Below are 16,649 nucleotides of genomic sequence, written 5' to 3'. Positions count from 1 at the left end.
AGAAATAAGAGGAAGATATCATAACTGTCTTGCACTAGCCACAAACACAGATGACCTGTACATGTGGCTTGACTCCTCAGTTGCACTTCAACCTCTTGAAAAAGATCACAAAAGTTTCTAGACTTTCCTACGGCATGCAAGAAGAAAGGTACACAACCTGCTCATACACCATTCTTTTTTCTTTGCATGTTACAAGCCCTACTGGGACTCCAAAGTTTGTTTCAAGAAGGACATCTGTTTGTCTTTCATCTGTTTGTGACATATGAAACTACAGCTATAGTCCAAATTAGGGTATTAAGTGAAAATAAAGGAAAGAATAAAAGTTGGAAGAACTGTCACCCAAGATGGGTCTCTTCTCAAGTCAGCCATTTATTTTTCTCCATCCTCTTCCCAGTTTTCTTGGAGGTCTCCCTTTCTCTGAGTTTATTTACTTCTCCTGAATGCTTTTCAGGATGCAGAAATATAATTCCTAGCCTTCCCATCCTATTGCCTTTATAGTGAAAGCTCTGAGAGGCTGTGGGGGAAGGAGGTGAAGGATTACTGAAGACTCGCACTTCTCCCATGGCCTGGCCCCAGGAGATTTATCACCTGAAAACTCAGTGCTATTAATCAACAGTGACAATCTTAATGTTCCCTGTGCCCTGCCCACACACTTATCAGACATCATACAAACTTCTGAGACTTTTGTTTATGACAGAGCTTTTTTTGGTTTGTTCTGTAGCAGATTCATCCTGAAAGATCTAGACCACTTCATGACCTCCCTGTACACAAGCCTTATGGCCCACCAGCAGACTGCAGCCTCCTCCGGAGCAAAACACCACGTCTATTTTTCAGCTGCCACCAATATTGCATACACAGACACTATAGCAGATGGTGATGCAGAGTCCTCTGCCACCCCAGACTGACAGGAATGGAGTTTGCTGAGGCAGAGTTATTGCTGCTTAGAACCCTGTGTGCAGAATAGAGAAACAGTAATTTAAGAACAAAGCAAAAATAGTATTTGGTGCTTAAGAAAGCTCAGCCCACGAGGTCCACAAGTCTGCAAAGGAGATAATATAAAAGATATTCTGTGGGACAAAAGAAACTGTAAAGGTGAAAAAGGGAGTTTTAAAGGAAAAAGAGGGGAAAGGTGACAAAAGGATGACTACTTAACAGTAACAGTCTCTGAGAGAGAAACAGAGGCAATAAGAGACAAAGCACAGAAGGGCACGAGGGGATGAAATGCTGGACAGGAAGAAGATACAGCCAGCATATTTTACCTCAAGCTATAGCTTCAGATGGAGCAAAAAAGAGTAAAAAGGCAGAAAAAATACTTCAGTAGATGTCAAATAAGGCTATGGCTTCTAGATGAGAACAAAGCTCTTGACTAGGACATTTTATTAGAAAAGATACCCATGGAGGCTTCAAAGAGCTACAGGAGGCAATTAGAGCTTTGGGAGAGAAAGAATGCTGTGAAAAGGGTTAGGAAGAGGGAGGGAGACTGGAAGAAAAGACAGCTTTTATTGTAAAAGAAAGAGATAGATCATGGACTGAGGATTGAAGAGTAGCAAAAGATAGAAATTTAAGCTGTGCAGGGGCACATAGTAAGCCAGGCTGAATATGGAGAGACAATGACAGAGAACCCTGAGAGGACACTTGAAAGAAGGGTTGAATTCACAGTAAAAAGTAAAAGGACCAGAAAGTTTAAGGGCTTTCATCATGGAGAAATAACAAGATAATATGATGATATTCAAGTGGACATGTACTGACTAATACTAGACTGAGTAGAGCAGAATTGACAGAAACAGGGCAGATTTTGAGAATCATCAGCTTTTGATAACTCAACTAGAGAGAGGCAGACTGGGGAAAAAAAATCTCACAACTGACATCAGATAAATACTTACAGCAACACAAGGACATGAAGGAGCCACTGAAGTAGATGTTAGAATAGATGAATTTGGAAGGAAACCTGAACAGATCATGACAAGGCATGATGGCAGTGCAGTATGACATGATATGACAATATGATATGCCATGACTTGGCAAAAACCAAATGAGCTTTAAAGGGGAAGAGTTATGTCCCAGTTCCAGAAACAACCCAACTGGGACAGTCTGCACAGAGCACCATATCCATGTTGATGATGCCACCTAAGGTAAATTACTTGTTAACTTGGGGTTGTCTTGTCCTACATCACAGTGTGGTCACAGGTTGTAACTGAGAGCAAAGATAACAGCCAGAGAGAACTTAAACCCAGCAACAGGAGCAAGACACAGAAAATCAGATGAAAGAGAAGACAGCAATATTAGGTTTTATAAATGGAACCAAACTCATTCAGAGCTTTAAAGAGGATCTGACTAACCCAGTGAGCTCTCGGGTAAAGACCATCAGGCTTCAAAATTCAAAACAAGAAAGCCTATAGAAGAATATAAATATGATTATTTGATTCTTTTAAATAGAGAAAACTTAAAGCATGTAAGTCAGGAAGCACAGAAATAAATATATAGTCTATACACAACTCTCCCTCACCCACTGTGACCTTGGTTGCAATTAAGTTGATGACCTTCTGAGCTGCTAAAATTTTGTGCTTACACTCTATTGCCTAGGAGATTGTTTCCATATCTCCACAGCTTGGATGCCTCCTCCCCTACAGCTGCCCCTCTTCTTAAATTGCAGCCCTCAATTCCCTCGGTGATTCTCTACACTACAGCACCCCGTAGCTTCTATTAAATAATTTCTTCTTTTCACCTGCTGAATGGCTTTCCAAATGAAGAGGTGTATTACTGGTGGGGTAGAAAAGTGAATGTCTTTTCTTAGGATAAATCAAGAACAAATCAAATAGGCACAGTGTGTATACAAGTACCAAAAGGAAAAAATAAGTAATTACAAAAAAGTAATATTAGGCTGCTGAGAAGAAGAAAACTTTTTCCAACTGGATTGTGAACCCAAAAGCAACAAAAGTCACTGAGAACTAGCAAACACTCAATTAACTGATTGAAGTGGATTCAGTGGATTTCTTATTTTCTAGGAGAATAATTTTGCATCACAAACATTCTCTGAAGTAATCAGCTTGAAGACATTTTTAGTGCAAAGGACCAAGGAACATCTAGGAAATACAGACTTATCTCTAATGATCAAAACTTAAGGATGCCTCTAAGCTAGTGAATTTGTTATTATTCCAGCACAGAGAATCTACAGCTTGTGCCTTTCTTCCCCTTCTCCCTGTAGATTGCTTGTTGCACAGGTCAGATGAATAATTGCCCATTAGATCTGTCATTCATGCCATGACACACAGCCTGACTGACATCACAAGGGTGGAAAGGAAGTGCAGTGATGAGCTGTGTAGAGCTGGCCTGCCACCAGCTCCTGGGTTTGAATCAGATTTTACTAATTTCAAATGGAGAAAGATGCTTTTATCTAAAACATGGCCAAGTAGGAAGATGTGTGGCCATAGCTGAAAGGTTTAGGAGGAGGAACTGGCTTGCAAAGGGAATTATTTGGTAAAGTTTCAAGGACATGTTTGTGGTGTGTTTGAGCTGGGTTTGGTTAAGATGAAGGAACCATGAGTATCGACAGAGTATCTCAAGGAGGCCATGGCTAGGGTTAGAGGTATGCAAGAAAATTTATTTTCCTGATATATGTTCAGCTTTCAAGTGCCTGAAAAGTAACTTCTTTGAAGCCCTATGATCTATACATCTCTATGAGAGAGTAATCACATTACCTAATTTAGGGCACTTGAGGAGCAGAATGGTTGAAAAAGACTGTCCTAATTTTTTATGTACTGGAACTAGTGATCAAGAAGGTTGATGCAAGCAAAAAAATTAATTTTCGGCCAGCTCAGCTCTCCAGTCCAGCTGATGCATGGCCATGTGAATGTCAGTAATAAAGAGATCAGGAACAGACCTACAAATGAGGAAAGGGACTGTCTTTTCTGATTGAAGCAGAGATGTAATCCACCATTAACCTTTTCTCAGTAACAATTGGGTCTTGCTTATATCTCAAACTTTTGCCATGATCAGAGCAAATGCTATGAACTACTTACGCAAACTCCATGGTTGGCAAGCAGTAGTTGTTGGCAGTACTACTTTGTCCTGTCCTGTCTCAGATAACTGAGATACAGGATGTCAATAGAAGGGCTGTAGCACAGATGTGTTATCACTATCATTGAAGATTTTTTACATACCTTATTTACTAGGACAGTTATTCTAGTAATCCTGCAAAGTTTTGACTAAGCTTCCTGTTTTCCTTCTCCTCCCCCCATCTAAATTCAGATACCCATACAAAACCACTGAACCCTCCAGCACAGCAGGGGTCTTGCCCGTTTTCCATAAAACAATCCCTGGTGGTAATATGAGATAAAGACTAAGGTAAACAGAGGGAAGATAGTATTTCTCTTGGCAGCCTGAATAATAAATCCATCACAAATGAGGGCAAAGAAATTCCCCTGCAGCAATAACCTTTGCTGTTATCACTGGCTGCGGATACAGGGATGATAGTGAGAGTCAGCATGACATTCACTGGACTCCCTCCCTCTTCTATCAGCCCTTTGCTTTGACTTGTACGAAAATCTTGGAGGAAGAGAAAAAGAACTGCATCAAACATGTTGATCTAGGTTGGAGTACTGGGCTGCTCTTTGGCATGAAGACTGCAGGAAGACTTCTCTCTGTCAAACTTACTAAACTAGAGCTGCTGCACACCTACCAGCAAGAGCCAATTTTGATTGTCACAAGGGAAAAAAGGTGCAAGAAGTACCCCAGGGCCATGGGGGGAAACAATCTCCCGATGTCAGAGACAAGTAGCCTAGCGTATCAAGCCCAGGACAAGATAAATCAGCAGAAGAAAGTGCAGGAAGTTCCCCATAAATGGCATTGTGTCCCAGGGCTGGCATTTAGTGTCCATGCCATCTAAAAATATTAAACCTGGAACAGGAGTCCAGGAAGGGGCTGTAGGTCAACACTGGAAACTATTGACCCAGGACAGGAATGGTGGAGAGATAACGGGCCAGTGAAAAAGAAGGTGCAGAGAAAACATGGTTGAAACTTTTCTGACTTCCACTTCAGTTGAGAACTGAAATTCCTTCTCTGAGCTGCTAAACTCAGACTCTTTATGAGATATTACAGATTTTTGGATGTTGTGTTTGCTAAAGAGCATTGCTCACAGCCTTCTTCTTGCATTATTAGGTGTTCAGAATCAGCAATAATCCCCAAGAGTACTCGTGGTATCTTGTTCAAGCACTGCCCTTGGTCTGGCATATACATCAGATTTTTCCTGTCTGTATCAGAGTCAGATTCTATTCCACATAGGTCTATAGCGTATTTTGACAGGAATTAATAAACAAAAAAAAGCACAGATGGACCTTGTGAAATGTTTCAAGTCCTGCTCCCTCTGCTGCTTTTTCTTGCATCAGAGTTGTTGCTCTCTGACAACTGCACTGGCTGGGCTAGGGACATTGACTTAGGAGGAGAAGGACAAAAATGCCCCGACCACTGTTTTTTGGGCACTATGGGGACCATGAGCTCACACAAATCTGCAGGCTCCTCAGACCCATCATGCTGAAGGACAAACTATGCCACTTGCTGAAGACTCATTGCTCTGGGAACAAGATGTAGCTGACCCTTGCCATGGCAGCTTACAACCTCATCTTCACCAAGGAGGAAAGGGATGCAGAGGCTGTTGCTGTGGTGTATCTCTGTACCATGGGGACCACAGCTCTGGCTACAGAACTTTCTGCTAGAAAGCACAGCTGGTACCAGTGGCACCACCACTGTCAGCCAACAGGTTCCTCACACCCTTCCCTCTCCCTCCAAATAAAACTGCTCAAAATGCCATCATTAAATCCCATGGGATGGAGGTGAGGTCTCTGTAGGGGCAGGGTATTCTCTTTGCTTTGGGCAGGGGGGTTATGCATTGTCTTCATGCAGGAGATCTTCAACAATCTGACTTTACTTTGTGGTAGGACCACTTGGACAGACACATCTGTCTATACCATTTCATATTGAGTTTTCCATGCTGGTCATTACAATCCTGTCCTCTCTTGACCTCCTGTATGCTGGGGAACATGATCATTGCACTGAATCAGCTGCTGAGCACTCAGATCTGCTTAGAGGTGCATTAACATCTTTAATATCTGTGTTCAAACACCAGGTCAGTAGAAACCACCAGAGGTTCTGAAAGAGTGAGAAATCTTTGTGGAAGGATTTGGAAAGGGAGTGCTAGAGTATTTTAGCATATTCTGTTAATCCATTACACTATTATTACACTACCTCTTTGCCACAGAGCATTCAAGTGGTTTCCCACAGTGATGCAACAGTAAAAGTAGAGAATAAAGGTGACATACGGCAGCTCAGGGCTAGAGCTAATGGGGAGAGAGAGGTCCCATGTGGAAGGACTGCTTCTTGGAGGTATTCTGTCTCCTTCTGAGGGCTTGCAGTGAGGGGCTACTAGTTAGGATAGAACAAGATGCTATAGCTGTGCTCTGCACAGAAAAGGCTGCTTGTCACACTGTGCACCTGCCTAATCAAAAGCCAGTGATGCATCAGACCCTGACCTTCTTAGTCTCCCTTGTTCTACATTTCCAGACAAACTGTCAAGTCTGGTCTTTTATCTTTTGGTATGAGGCTGTTATAAGAAAAAAAGAAAGAACTTTTCTGGGGTCATGGCATAAGAGTAGTTGATACTGCTTTTGAGACACAGCTAGGTTAAAGAAGAGAGAACACACAGAAATTTAAGATTTTTCAGCAATGGCCTCAAACTTCACAGCTATCCCAAAACTGTGAGCGGCATAAAGAAAAGATGGTCATATTCCCTTCCTTGCACCAGCTCTGACATGTCTGTCCTGAGCATTGTGAAAGGCAAACTGATGGAAAACATTCATGTCTTCATGCAGTTAACTGCTCAGAGTTGTGCTCAGGGCAAGTTCACCGCAGGTCAGGGAAGCACCATTCAAGTACGAAGCTGTTTGTGTGGCCATCAATAGATCATGTCAGCCACAATGTAAATGCACACATGCAGCATTAAAACACATGTGTAGGCAAGAGAAATTTGCTTAGCCCTTGCTTCATCTTCCCAGGAGTAAGATTTCCATGTACCTCTGGAATAAAGTTCCTGCACCACGCTGACCGTTTCTTCTGTCACTATCCTGTTGCACAGCTGCCATGTGTTTGATCTTGCTTTTGCCTTTACCATTCCTGGAAAGCCAAGGTGAACCTGCAGTTATTTTGCCCTTTGAGCCTGTAGCATTATGGACTTCAAACCAATGGAAATGAGGTTTCCAACATGCCCTCTTTCTATATGGAATGGGAACTAAAAGCAGCCTGCCTTCAGTACCACGTCTTCTACCTCTGATAACAAAGTTGTTGCCAAGCAGAATTTATATCAAATACCTCTCTGCTCTGGGTAAGAGCTCACAGGGTGTTCGTAAGTTACTCAGAGGAATACAAACATACTGACTGAAGACTTGTACAGGGCTTTAACAGGATGATTGAGAAATAAAATTACAAATTAAAGAGTCACAATAAATCTAAAGTGATTTAAGAGGAACAGACATTCTAGCTTTGCTTACCTGAGAATCATTCAACTATTTAAGTTCTTGCTGTGTAAGAATAAGATCTTGGGGTTACATAGAATGGTCATAATAACTTTCTTAGCATTTATTTGGAACTGTGGTTAAGAAGTAAGAAAATAATACCCAATTAAATACAATATGCATGTACCTCTGAGTAATATTTGCCTTTCTGCTTCCTCTAGTCTCAAAAAGAATACAGCAGAACTTGAAGAGCTTCAGAGGACGGTCAAATTATGGAATAGTTGCTGTATAAGGAGCAGTTAAGTGGACTTGAACTTCCCAGGCTGGAAAGAGCAATGAGATCTAGACACAAATAAAGTATTGAACAATATGAAGAAAATTAACTGAGAAGGTTAATTTGTCTGTATCTCAGGAGGTAGAGTCTTGTTCTATTGAAGTCACAACTCCTTGGAATTTAGATGCAAGCAAACAGTTTTAATTTGCTTTTCTGTAATAGAAGTAAATGACAGTTTTGTGTGAGTAATTTAACAACAAGGGTAGATAAGAGAGTTCATTACAGACAAGGAATTAAAAATACATTCTGTTTCATTTTTAGAAGACAATAATCTTGTAGACCAGGAGATAACTTGCACTGCTGTTCCTCTGAGTACATTAGTTAATTACAGAATTCCAGAATATTTGAGCTTTGGATGGGACACCCGCTGTCTTGTCCAATACCATGTTCAAGCAGTGTCAGCAGAAGAAATCTGCCTTAGGCTGTGTCCACACAGCTTTTGGATGTCTCCAAGGAGGCAACAACCACTCCAGGCAAGCCTGTGACTGTGCTCAGTCGTGCAAAAGCCTCTTTATGTTCAGACAGAAATTCCCATGTTTCAGTTTGTGCCCATTCCATTTGTCCTGTGACTGGGCACCACTGAGAAGAGAATGGTTCCATAATCTTCAGTATTCCTTCAGATGACAAGACCTCCTCTGAGCCTTCACGAAACAATCCCAGCTCTTTCCACCTTTCCTCAGATCTGAGGTGCTCCAGTCCTTTCATCATCTTTGTGGCCTTTTGCAGAACTCTCTCCAGTAGCTCCATATGTTTTATGAACAGGGGAGCTCAGATCTGGACCCAGGACTCCAGGTATAGCCTCATTGCAGCTAAGTGAAAGGATGTGCTGCTGATCACAATGTTTTGAGCCCTGCAGTTCAGCCAGTTTTCAAACCACCCTGAGATCCACCTGTCCAGCCTGTACTTAATTAGCTTAGTCTGAGAATGTGGTGGGAGACAAAAGCATTGCTAAAGTAAAGATTAACATAATCCGCTGCTCCTCCTTCATCCACCAAGCTGTCTCATCTGATCACTGAAGGCTGTATGTTGGTTGAGTGCGATTTTCCCTTCTCAATTCCATGCTAGCTACTCCCAATCATCCTTCTGTTCTTTATTGTGTCTGGAAATGGTTCCCAAGATGAATTGCTCTATCATCTTTGTGAACAGAATTATTTGAGGTGAAGTGGGCTAGCCTGAAGTTTGCTGGACTTCTTGCTCTTTTTGAAGTTAGGAGTTACATTTTTTTCCTTTCAGTATTCAGTAACTACTCTGAATCCCTATGACCTTTGAAAGATAACAGAGAGTGGTCTTGTAATGAGATTGATCAACTACCTCACACTTGTGGGTGCATTCCATCAGGTTCCATGGATTTGTGCATGCCCAGTTTGTTTAAATGTTCCCTGACCTCATCCTCCTCCAATGAGGGTCCTTGCTCTTCTTCAAGTTCTTTAGAATTAGCTTGCCCTGATTCTTTAGAAGAGGGACCTTGTTTTCCATTGCTTTCATCTTGCTGCTGATACACCTGTAAAAGCCTTTCTTGTTGCCCTTCATGTTCCTCACCAGATTAAACCCCAGATGAGCTTTGGTTTTCTTAACCTCATCCTTGCACGTGTGGCTGGTGTCCCTAGATTTCTCCCAGGTCACCTGTTTAGTCAGGAGCTCCTTCCTAATTCCTGCAGGCCTTCTACTGCCTTTTTTCATCTTCCTGCTCATCAGGATGGATCATTCCTGAGCTTGGAGGAGATGATTCCTGTACATCAACCAGCTCTCTCGACCCCTTTTCCCTTCAGGGCCACTTCCCATGGCATTATTCCAAGAAGATCCCTGAAGAGTCAAAGACTTCTCTCCTGAACTCAAGGATTGCAGTCTTGTTTTGAGCCCTTCTCCCTCCTCAGATACAGAGGTTGTCCTGGATGTTCACATCCCTAACCAATCCTTCCTCCTTTGTAAGTATCAGGTCCAGCAGAGCACCTCCTCTTGCTGCCTCCTTGATTATCTTGTTATGAACTTGTTGGCAAGGCACTCCAGAAACCTCCTGGATTGGTTGTGCCCTGCTCTTACTGCTCCAGCAGGTTGCTTCCAGGGACTGTGAACATGAGCTCTTCCAGCTATCTGAAGAAAGCATCATCTAATTCCTAAATCTGTTTGCAGGACTGTTATCAGTCCTACAAATCCTACGTAGGCTAACCACTTACTGAAAAATGGATAGTTATTTTTCTGTTGCTGTGAAAAGCAGTATGCTCCTCCTCACAGTTAAATACTTTGTCACTTTCTGTGATTGGTCTTCAGACAAATTCTCTTCTCTTCTGTGTCCCAGCAGAGATCTGGGTAACTCCAAGTCTCATGGTATAGACATCCATAGTCACTATAGTAGTTTACATGCAATCAAAGGTTGTGTATGCTAGATTATGCACAGGTAAGACTAGTTGGACTGACTTTAATCTGAGAAAAACTTGGGGGTGCACAAGGTAATGTTTCCTCACAACACCAAATCAGAAAACAACACACTGCATGTAATTTGTCAGAGTTTTTAGAGCTTCAGGTAATCACTTCCTTTGAAAAGATGTAGGTGCCACTCACACGCTCAATAGCACTCCACATATATGAAGGTGTTTTATATTTTTATGTACTTTTAGACTCACCCCCTTGATGCTGATAGATGATAGGAAACATTCCTGACCCATGACCTTTTACAAATACGTTGTGGAAATGGATGATTGTCAATCCAAACAGCCACTTGGCTCCTTTAGGAAAAAGTAAGAATCAATTTCTTCACCAAGGAATTTGTTGTAGAGATAAATGTCTGAGTTTTAAAAACATGAGCAAATCCTTTAGCCCTGCCTATGTCCTTATCAACGTCCAAAGACTGAAGTGTTTGTTGCAGTCACAAGTTGTGGAGAATCTCTTTGCTGCATCTGTGTTCAGTGTGGAGAATTGTATGATTAACAAGTACAAAAACATTGTATGTCTTCCAGTGCAAAGAAACTGCAATGAAATCTCGTTCACCCAAGAAGTTCCATGCCACTTAATAGTAAATATGAACACCTAAAATAAACAGGTTCTAATAAGGTAGTGCCCAACATTATTAAACTTTCGTCTTTCCTGCCTCTGCATTAACAAGTTAACAGTGACCATTGTATCATACAGGTATGTGGAAGCTGTTCCATCAATACTGACAGCAGCAACTTCCTGCTACTTTTATAAAGTAAACTTTGACAAAATAACTCATTTTTATGTAGTGTTTACTGACAGCTTCTCTTCAGCATGCCCAGATTCTCTGCTGTGATTTTGTGGAGATTCACAACAGTAGTCGACTTTACCTTGAGGATTTTATTTGCCATACTTTCCTGTATTGATGAATTATTTCTCATCTACCATACTTTGTATGCCACCTGCTGTACAGCTGGGGCAGTAAACTCTCTATTCCAGTTGCACCTCTACTGCCATTGTTGAGAACTGTAGTAGCAACAGGTCTATCTTTTTTTAATGTCAGGAATTCTAGTACATGGTCTTTCCACACATATGTCTCCCACCCCATATTTGCCTGAAATAATTTAATCTGCTATATTGCCAAAGTAGCACACACCAGATGTCAAAAAAATAATGTGTTTTCTTTGTCCATATTAAAAAAAGCTTACAGCATCCAGCTACTCTACTTGGTTTCACACAAATGTGGAATACTCTGCACATGCCATTTACACATGAGCAAGTTTTTTTACTTATTACAGCACAAGATCTATCGCAAAATTTAGACTGGTTGGCATGCTGCCAGCGCTTGGAATTTCTTTAGGCAGAAGGCCTGTACAATTAATGGAAAATATTACATTTTATATCATATAAATAAGGGACATGTAGCTGGAAAAACTCACTGAAGTCTGTTCTTACTGCTATTGTGCTAGAGTTGGGACAGCTTTCTCAGGAATAAACAACTGCAGTGCTAAGGGACAATGCTACTCATATCCAGCCAGCTCCTGATGTGTGTGGGCTCCACTTTGTACCTGGACACTTTGGGCTGTTTGGAAACAGCATATTAAAACATGTAATTCTGGACACCTTCACAACAGAGCCAAATACCTGAATGATGTTGGAAATGGGTGAAAAAAAAAATTTCTCTGCAAGTAGCAGAAAAGGCCCCTTACCTTTTCTGCCAGGATGGTGCTATCCAGGTATGGTGTTTGCACACAACCTGCTCCTGTGGGGCTGCAACTGCATCCATAGGTCAGCACAAGGACAACATGGGCAACAGCCAGGCAAGGAAAAGTCTTTGGTATCATTTCTGTTGCATGTGCCACTGTTAAGCCAAACCTTCTCCACGGCAAAAGCATTTAGGTCAGGAACATACAGCACTGATGCAGAGCTGTGGGTGTCACCTCAGGAAGTCTTGCCTGGATAGGCTGAAGGAGCAGGGTTTATTCACCTCAGAGAAGAGGCTGAGGGCATCTATTTGCTGTCTGCCATTACCCAGAGGGAGGGTATAGACAAGGCAGAGCCAGGCTCTCCTGAGGGAGGCACAAGGAAGATGCAAGAGGTAACAGCCATGACTTGCAACAAGGGAAAACAAGGACCAAGCAGGGTGTTGGACTAGATACTTCCAGAGTTCCCTTCCATTCTAGATCCTTCAGTGATTTTTGGGTTTTATGCTTTGATGGCAACAAAACTGAAATGCTGGCAGGCAAACTTCAATTTTTAATAGAATTATGGAGACCAGGCCTGCTAACAATACAAACTGGAAATGAGAAAATTTCCTCAAGAAGCTGCTACATCTCACAGTGGAGCTTATTGCCACAGCAAAATACAGTAAAAATTCCTATCTCCATCTTTTAAACAGGTAGGGCAGCTCTGACCATCTCTCTCATGCATAGATGGACTAAGGAAAATTCCTTTATTTCTTTTCTATTGTCATTGTCAGCAGCCTACATCTTGCCATGTACAACTTAGCCCCATGTTCATCTACATCTTTTGTCCTCTCCAGCTTTGGAATGGGCCATACAAACCTGCAGAAGTGATATTTCTCATGACCTCAGTGCCCCAGGTCTCTTCTGCCTTCTAACATTAGTTTGTGTGTGATTGACAACATCTTCAAAAAGAAAAATAGGAGAGGGGAGCTGTGGAGAATCCCCCCTCTGCCTTGGGACAGCACATGGAAAGGGTCACATGGGATATTTTTAGAACAGAATCCAATGGCAGTGATGTGAGGAAGGCACAGAGAAAAACACAGCTGTGAAACCTAACACTTGGCCTCATGTATACTGAGAGCAAGAACAGCAGAGAAACAAATTGAGGAGACCCAGCAGAAGTCAAGAGTGAATAGAAGGTATGTGAGTATAACACGGGAATGGTAAAAGAGTTAAGTGACAAGGAGTCAATGAACACCTGGGAAAGAAATGGCTACAAGTAATTATTGAAATGGGAAAAAAAAGAGCCAGGAGCAGAAAAACTTAATAAAGTGGCCACATTCTATAAATAAGCAGAGATACTTCAGTCGTAGAAAGGATTTAAGGACAAGAAATGGCATCTGACTCATCAGCACTCTCATGTAGGTGATTTGTGACCTTGAAGACTGACCAGCAGCTACTTCATCTACCATCTCTCCTCATCTCAAGGCATAAGGGCTTCATAAGTGACTTAGCCTGTGGATTGTGACACTGCAACAGATTTTCCAAATCAGAGGAAAATAGCAGTCATTCCTACAGTCTTTGGAGCCAGGCAATGACCTACTGTCTCTCTTTCACTACTGACCAGCATGCCCAGAGAGCAGTGATTGCTTTTTGTCTGAAAAGTGATGTATGCAGCATTAGTTCAGAAGTGCTCTCTGCTTCTGTTCACTCACGAAACAAGAAACAACTAACATGACTGAGCACATGGAGTGAACAGATGTAATGCTGATACTTGAGAGGAGCCTGTTCCTAAAGATAGCATTTTGAGGTGTAAATTGCTAAGATACTCAAGTCCTGAAAATGTCTGGTATCCACTTGAGGCAACAACATCCAGAATTACAGTCCCTTTTTCACTTGCTACCTAATCCTCATAAATATTCTTCGTTTTGCTTGTTTTGAGAAATAATTTATCTTCAGTTGAGATTAATGATTCAGTGCCTTCTTTGCACTAATGCCTGGATTAGATCCAGCAACTTGCTGCTCCAGTAACTAGCTGATACTCTGCTTATGATCCCTGAGGACTTGAGTATATATGGTCATTCTCAAAGAATTCCTAACTTTAGAGTCATCTGGAATGAAACAGGTCATAGCACTGCTGCCTCCTTACCATAAAGCTTATCAGGGATGGGGGTGACTTGGATTCAATAAAGAACGAATCATTTTGGATTTACCTATGCAGGTACTGGAGGAATCAAACAAATATAATTTGTTACAAAATCCTGCCCTGTCCAGCAGCCTAAAAGAGCTCCCAATGGAAATATTTGAGATAAATTTATGAATAAATTAATATAATGCAATACATTGCCTTTCTTCCTCTCACAAATAGCTATTTGGTAGTGGACAAATATTTTGTCAAAGATTTGCCTTATCTCAAGTTATACAAATCATGCTCTTTGAACTCAAGAAACCTGATACTAGCTATGTCTTCCCACAAGCATTCAAGAAAACACTCATTAGTCTATTTACTCTGACTAGTCTAGTTCTACACTAAGGAACCTAAAACTGAAAATTGTAGACTTTCATGATTTTGTTACAGTTGCAGAAGGAATACAGCAATTTTATCCAAGTAGCATACTTGCTATTTCTGTATCTTGTGCTGTCTCATGCTTTCTTCTTTACCACGTCTTTTGTTTGGGTTTGCAGTATTTCCTTACAGTTCAGTACCTCGTGCAATCATTACTTGTTTGTTTATAGTACAAACAGGTCATGTCAATCCCTTTATGTCTCACGTTAGGCTCAGTTTCGATGCTCTAGTGTTGATGCTACCCACTCCTTACACTGAGGATGTTCCTTTTTTATATTTGACTGCAGAAAGTCAGGCCAACAGAGATTAAATATATCCTAATACAGCCTTTCCACTGTACTGATTGGCTCCTTCAGCAATGTTAATACTTGATATGTGATAAATAGCGTTCTTAATAAAACACTGTTGAGCTGAGGGCATGTGCTTGTGATGTGCCTACATGGAACACTAAGATATTTACATTAATTATTTAAGTCTGGATTTGAAATCACAATTTAAGCCACAGAGGGCTATATGGTCACACTAAAGATTATAGAGTTCTTCATTCACCTGTAAGGCACTGTGTCATACACATGAACAGTGTTTAGCAGCAGAAAATTTTGGACTGAAAGCTACTCTCCAGTTCTTCACCTCACCTTATTACTCCCAAAGACAACCATACCTTCTCCTTAATAAACAAGGTGCTCTAGAAACAGAAACCAGAAAGTATGGCAACAGCCTGCATCCAAATACCTATAAAACAAAACACTGCAAAACCCTACTCAGATGAGCCCAACAGATGCCAGAGAGCAACATGCAAAAAAGTCTCCATCTTTCTTTGCAGTAGCTCAGAGAAGATGTGATTTAATTTTTTCTTCAGCCCCAACAGTCTTATTTCTCCCTAAACACTGCTACCAAAGCTTTGCATGCTCAGGTACAAACAGGCCACTGTGCCTTTTTAAAGGCTGGGATTTCATTCATGCTGTTCCTTAGACAACCTGGACCCTATGATGCTAATTCTCACTTCAGAGACCAAAGGAGGAGGCTGTTTAGGCACAGTACATGCTGCTACCTCCACTTGTCCAGAAAGGTGTGAGGACTCATGAGATGCAATGAATCTTAGTTCTCCTAGTTGGCAGTAACACCTTAAAATAGCTAAAGCAGAAAATGGCCCCAAAGTCTGCATCCAAGTACTTATAAAACAAAGCAGTGAAAGACCTCACTGGGATGTTCCCAAGGGATGCCATAGAGCAACATGCTCCATGCTCTCACAGCACCTGTAAACACCACTATGGCAGAATCCGAACCACATTTTCTGGGAGCTGTAATGAAGGGCAGGGAATGGTTTCAGTGCCTTATCTGTGGTTGTATGGAAAAGAGAAACCCATTCACAACCAGCAGTTATATTTCTGTGCAGCTCTGCAGACTCAGCTCTGAGTCACTCCAGCATTTTTTAACCTGGTGATGTAAATTTGTCACCCATGAGGATTAGGAATGATTCCTATTTTCATACTGAGAAAAGGAGAATATGGCCTTGAAGGAAGCCTCTATTGGAGCATGTGCTCAGGCAGATCTCTCAACAGAGTTTGTCCAATGCAAATAGGAAAGGATATTTGTAGGCAAAGAAAGTGTTCAGCCCCTTAAGCAGAGGAGGGAAGCCAGCTCTCACCTCGGAAACATTCTGTGCGGCCGCAGGTATCGTACTCACCAGAGTTTCTTGGTATCGGAAGGCTTTCGTTGGAGAGGCATCCCCAGTCATATCCCCAGAGGCAATGTCCTGTGGAGTAGGGGTTGTTCAGGGCAATGTCCTCCTGTCTGCCCTCCCCAGCAAAATCATGGAGTGAAACAGGCACAAGGCTTCAGCTAAAATCCCTCAGAGCACCCTGAGAGGGAAGGTTACTGGTGAGGGAAAGACAGAGAGGGAGAGTGTAACCAGAGACTCCCTGCCCCCTCCTGTTCTGTCTGCTTCCCTGCTTTAATCTCGCTCTGCTGTCCTGGCAATGGGACAGCTCAGTAAATTAACAGGAGGTAACGTTTCCTCCTCCTCCTCTCTCAGGCAGTGTCATTCTTCACTCCATTTGGAAAGGGTGGGGGACCATGGAAAGAATCAGTACTGGTGGCAGAAACTAAGGAAGAAAATGATGGAAATAACAAATTACCAAAATTAGAGACAA

At 41.8% G+C, this 16,649-nt stretch overlaps 1 protein-coding gene across 1 annotated transcript in view; it reads right to left on the bottom strand.

The window, feature by feature from the left end:
- CLCN1 (chloride voltage-gated channel 1) overlaps positions 1 to 16,443 on the bottom strand; it is a 56,617-nt gene extending 40,174 nt beyond the window's left edge. The window contains exon 1 of the mRNA XM_085068112.1: positions 16,184 to 16,443. Coding sequence (XP_084924238.1) covers positions 16,184 to 16,234 — 51 coding nt within the window. The 5' untranslated portion in view covers positions 16,235 to 16,443. The remainder of the gene's footprint in view (positions 1 to 16,183) is intronic.
- Positions 16,444 to 16,649: the final 206 nt, after the last annotated feature.

Source organism: Lichenostomus cassidix, chromosome 1 (assembly GCF_008360975.1).
Source record: "Lichenostomus cassidix isolate B80296 chromosome 1, HeHo_3.0, whole genome shotgun sequence".
NCBI classification, from domain to species: domain Eukaryota; kingdom Metazoa; phylum Chordata; class Aves; order Passeriformes; family Meliphagidae; genus Lichenostomus; species Lichenostomus cassidix.
This window is presented reverse-complemented; position numbering and strand designations above follow the sequence as displayed.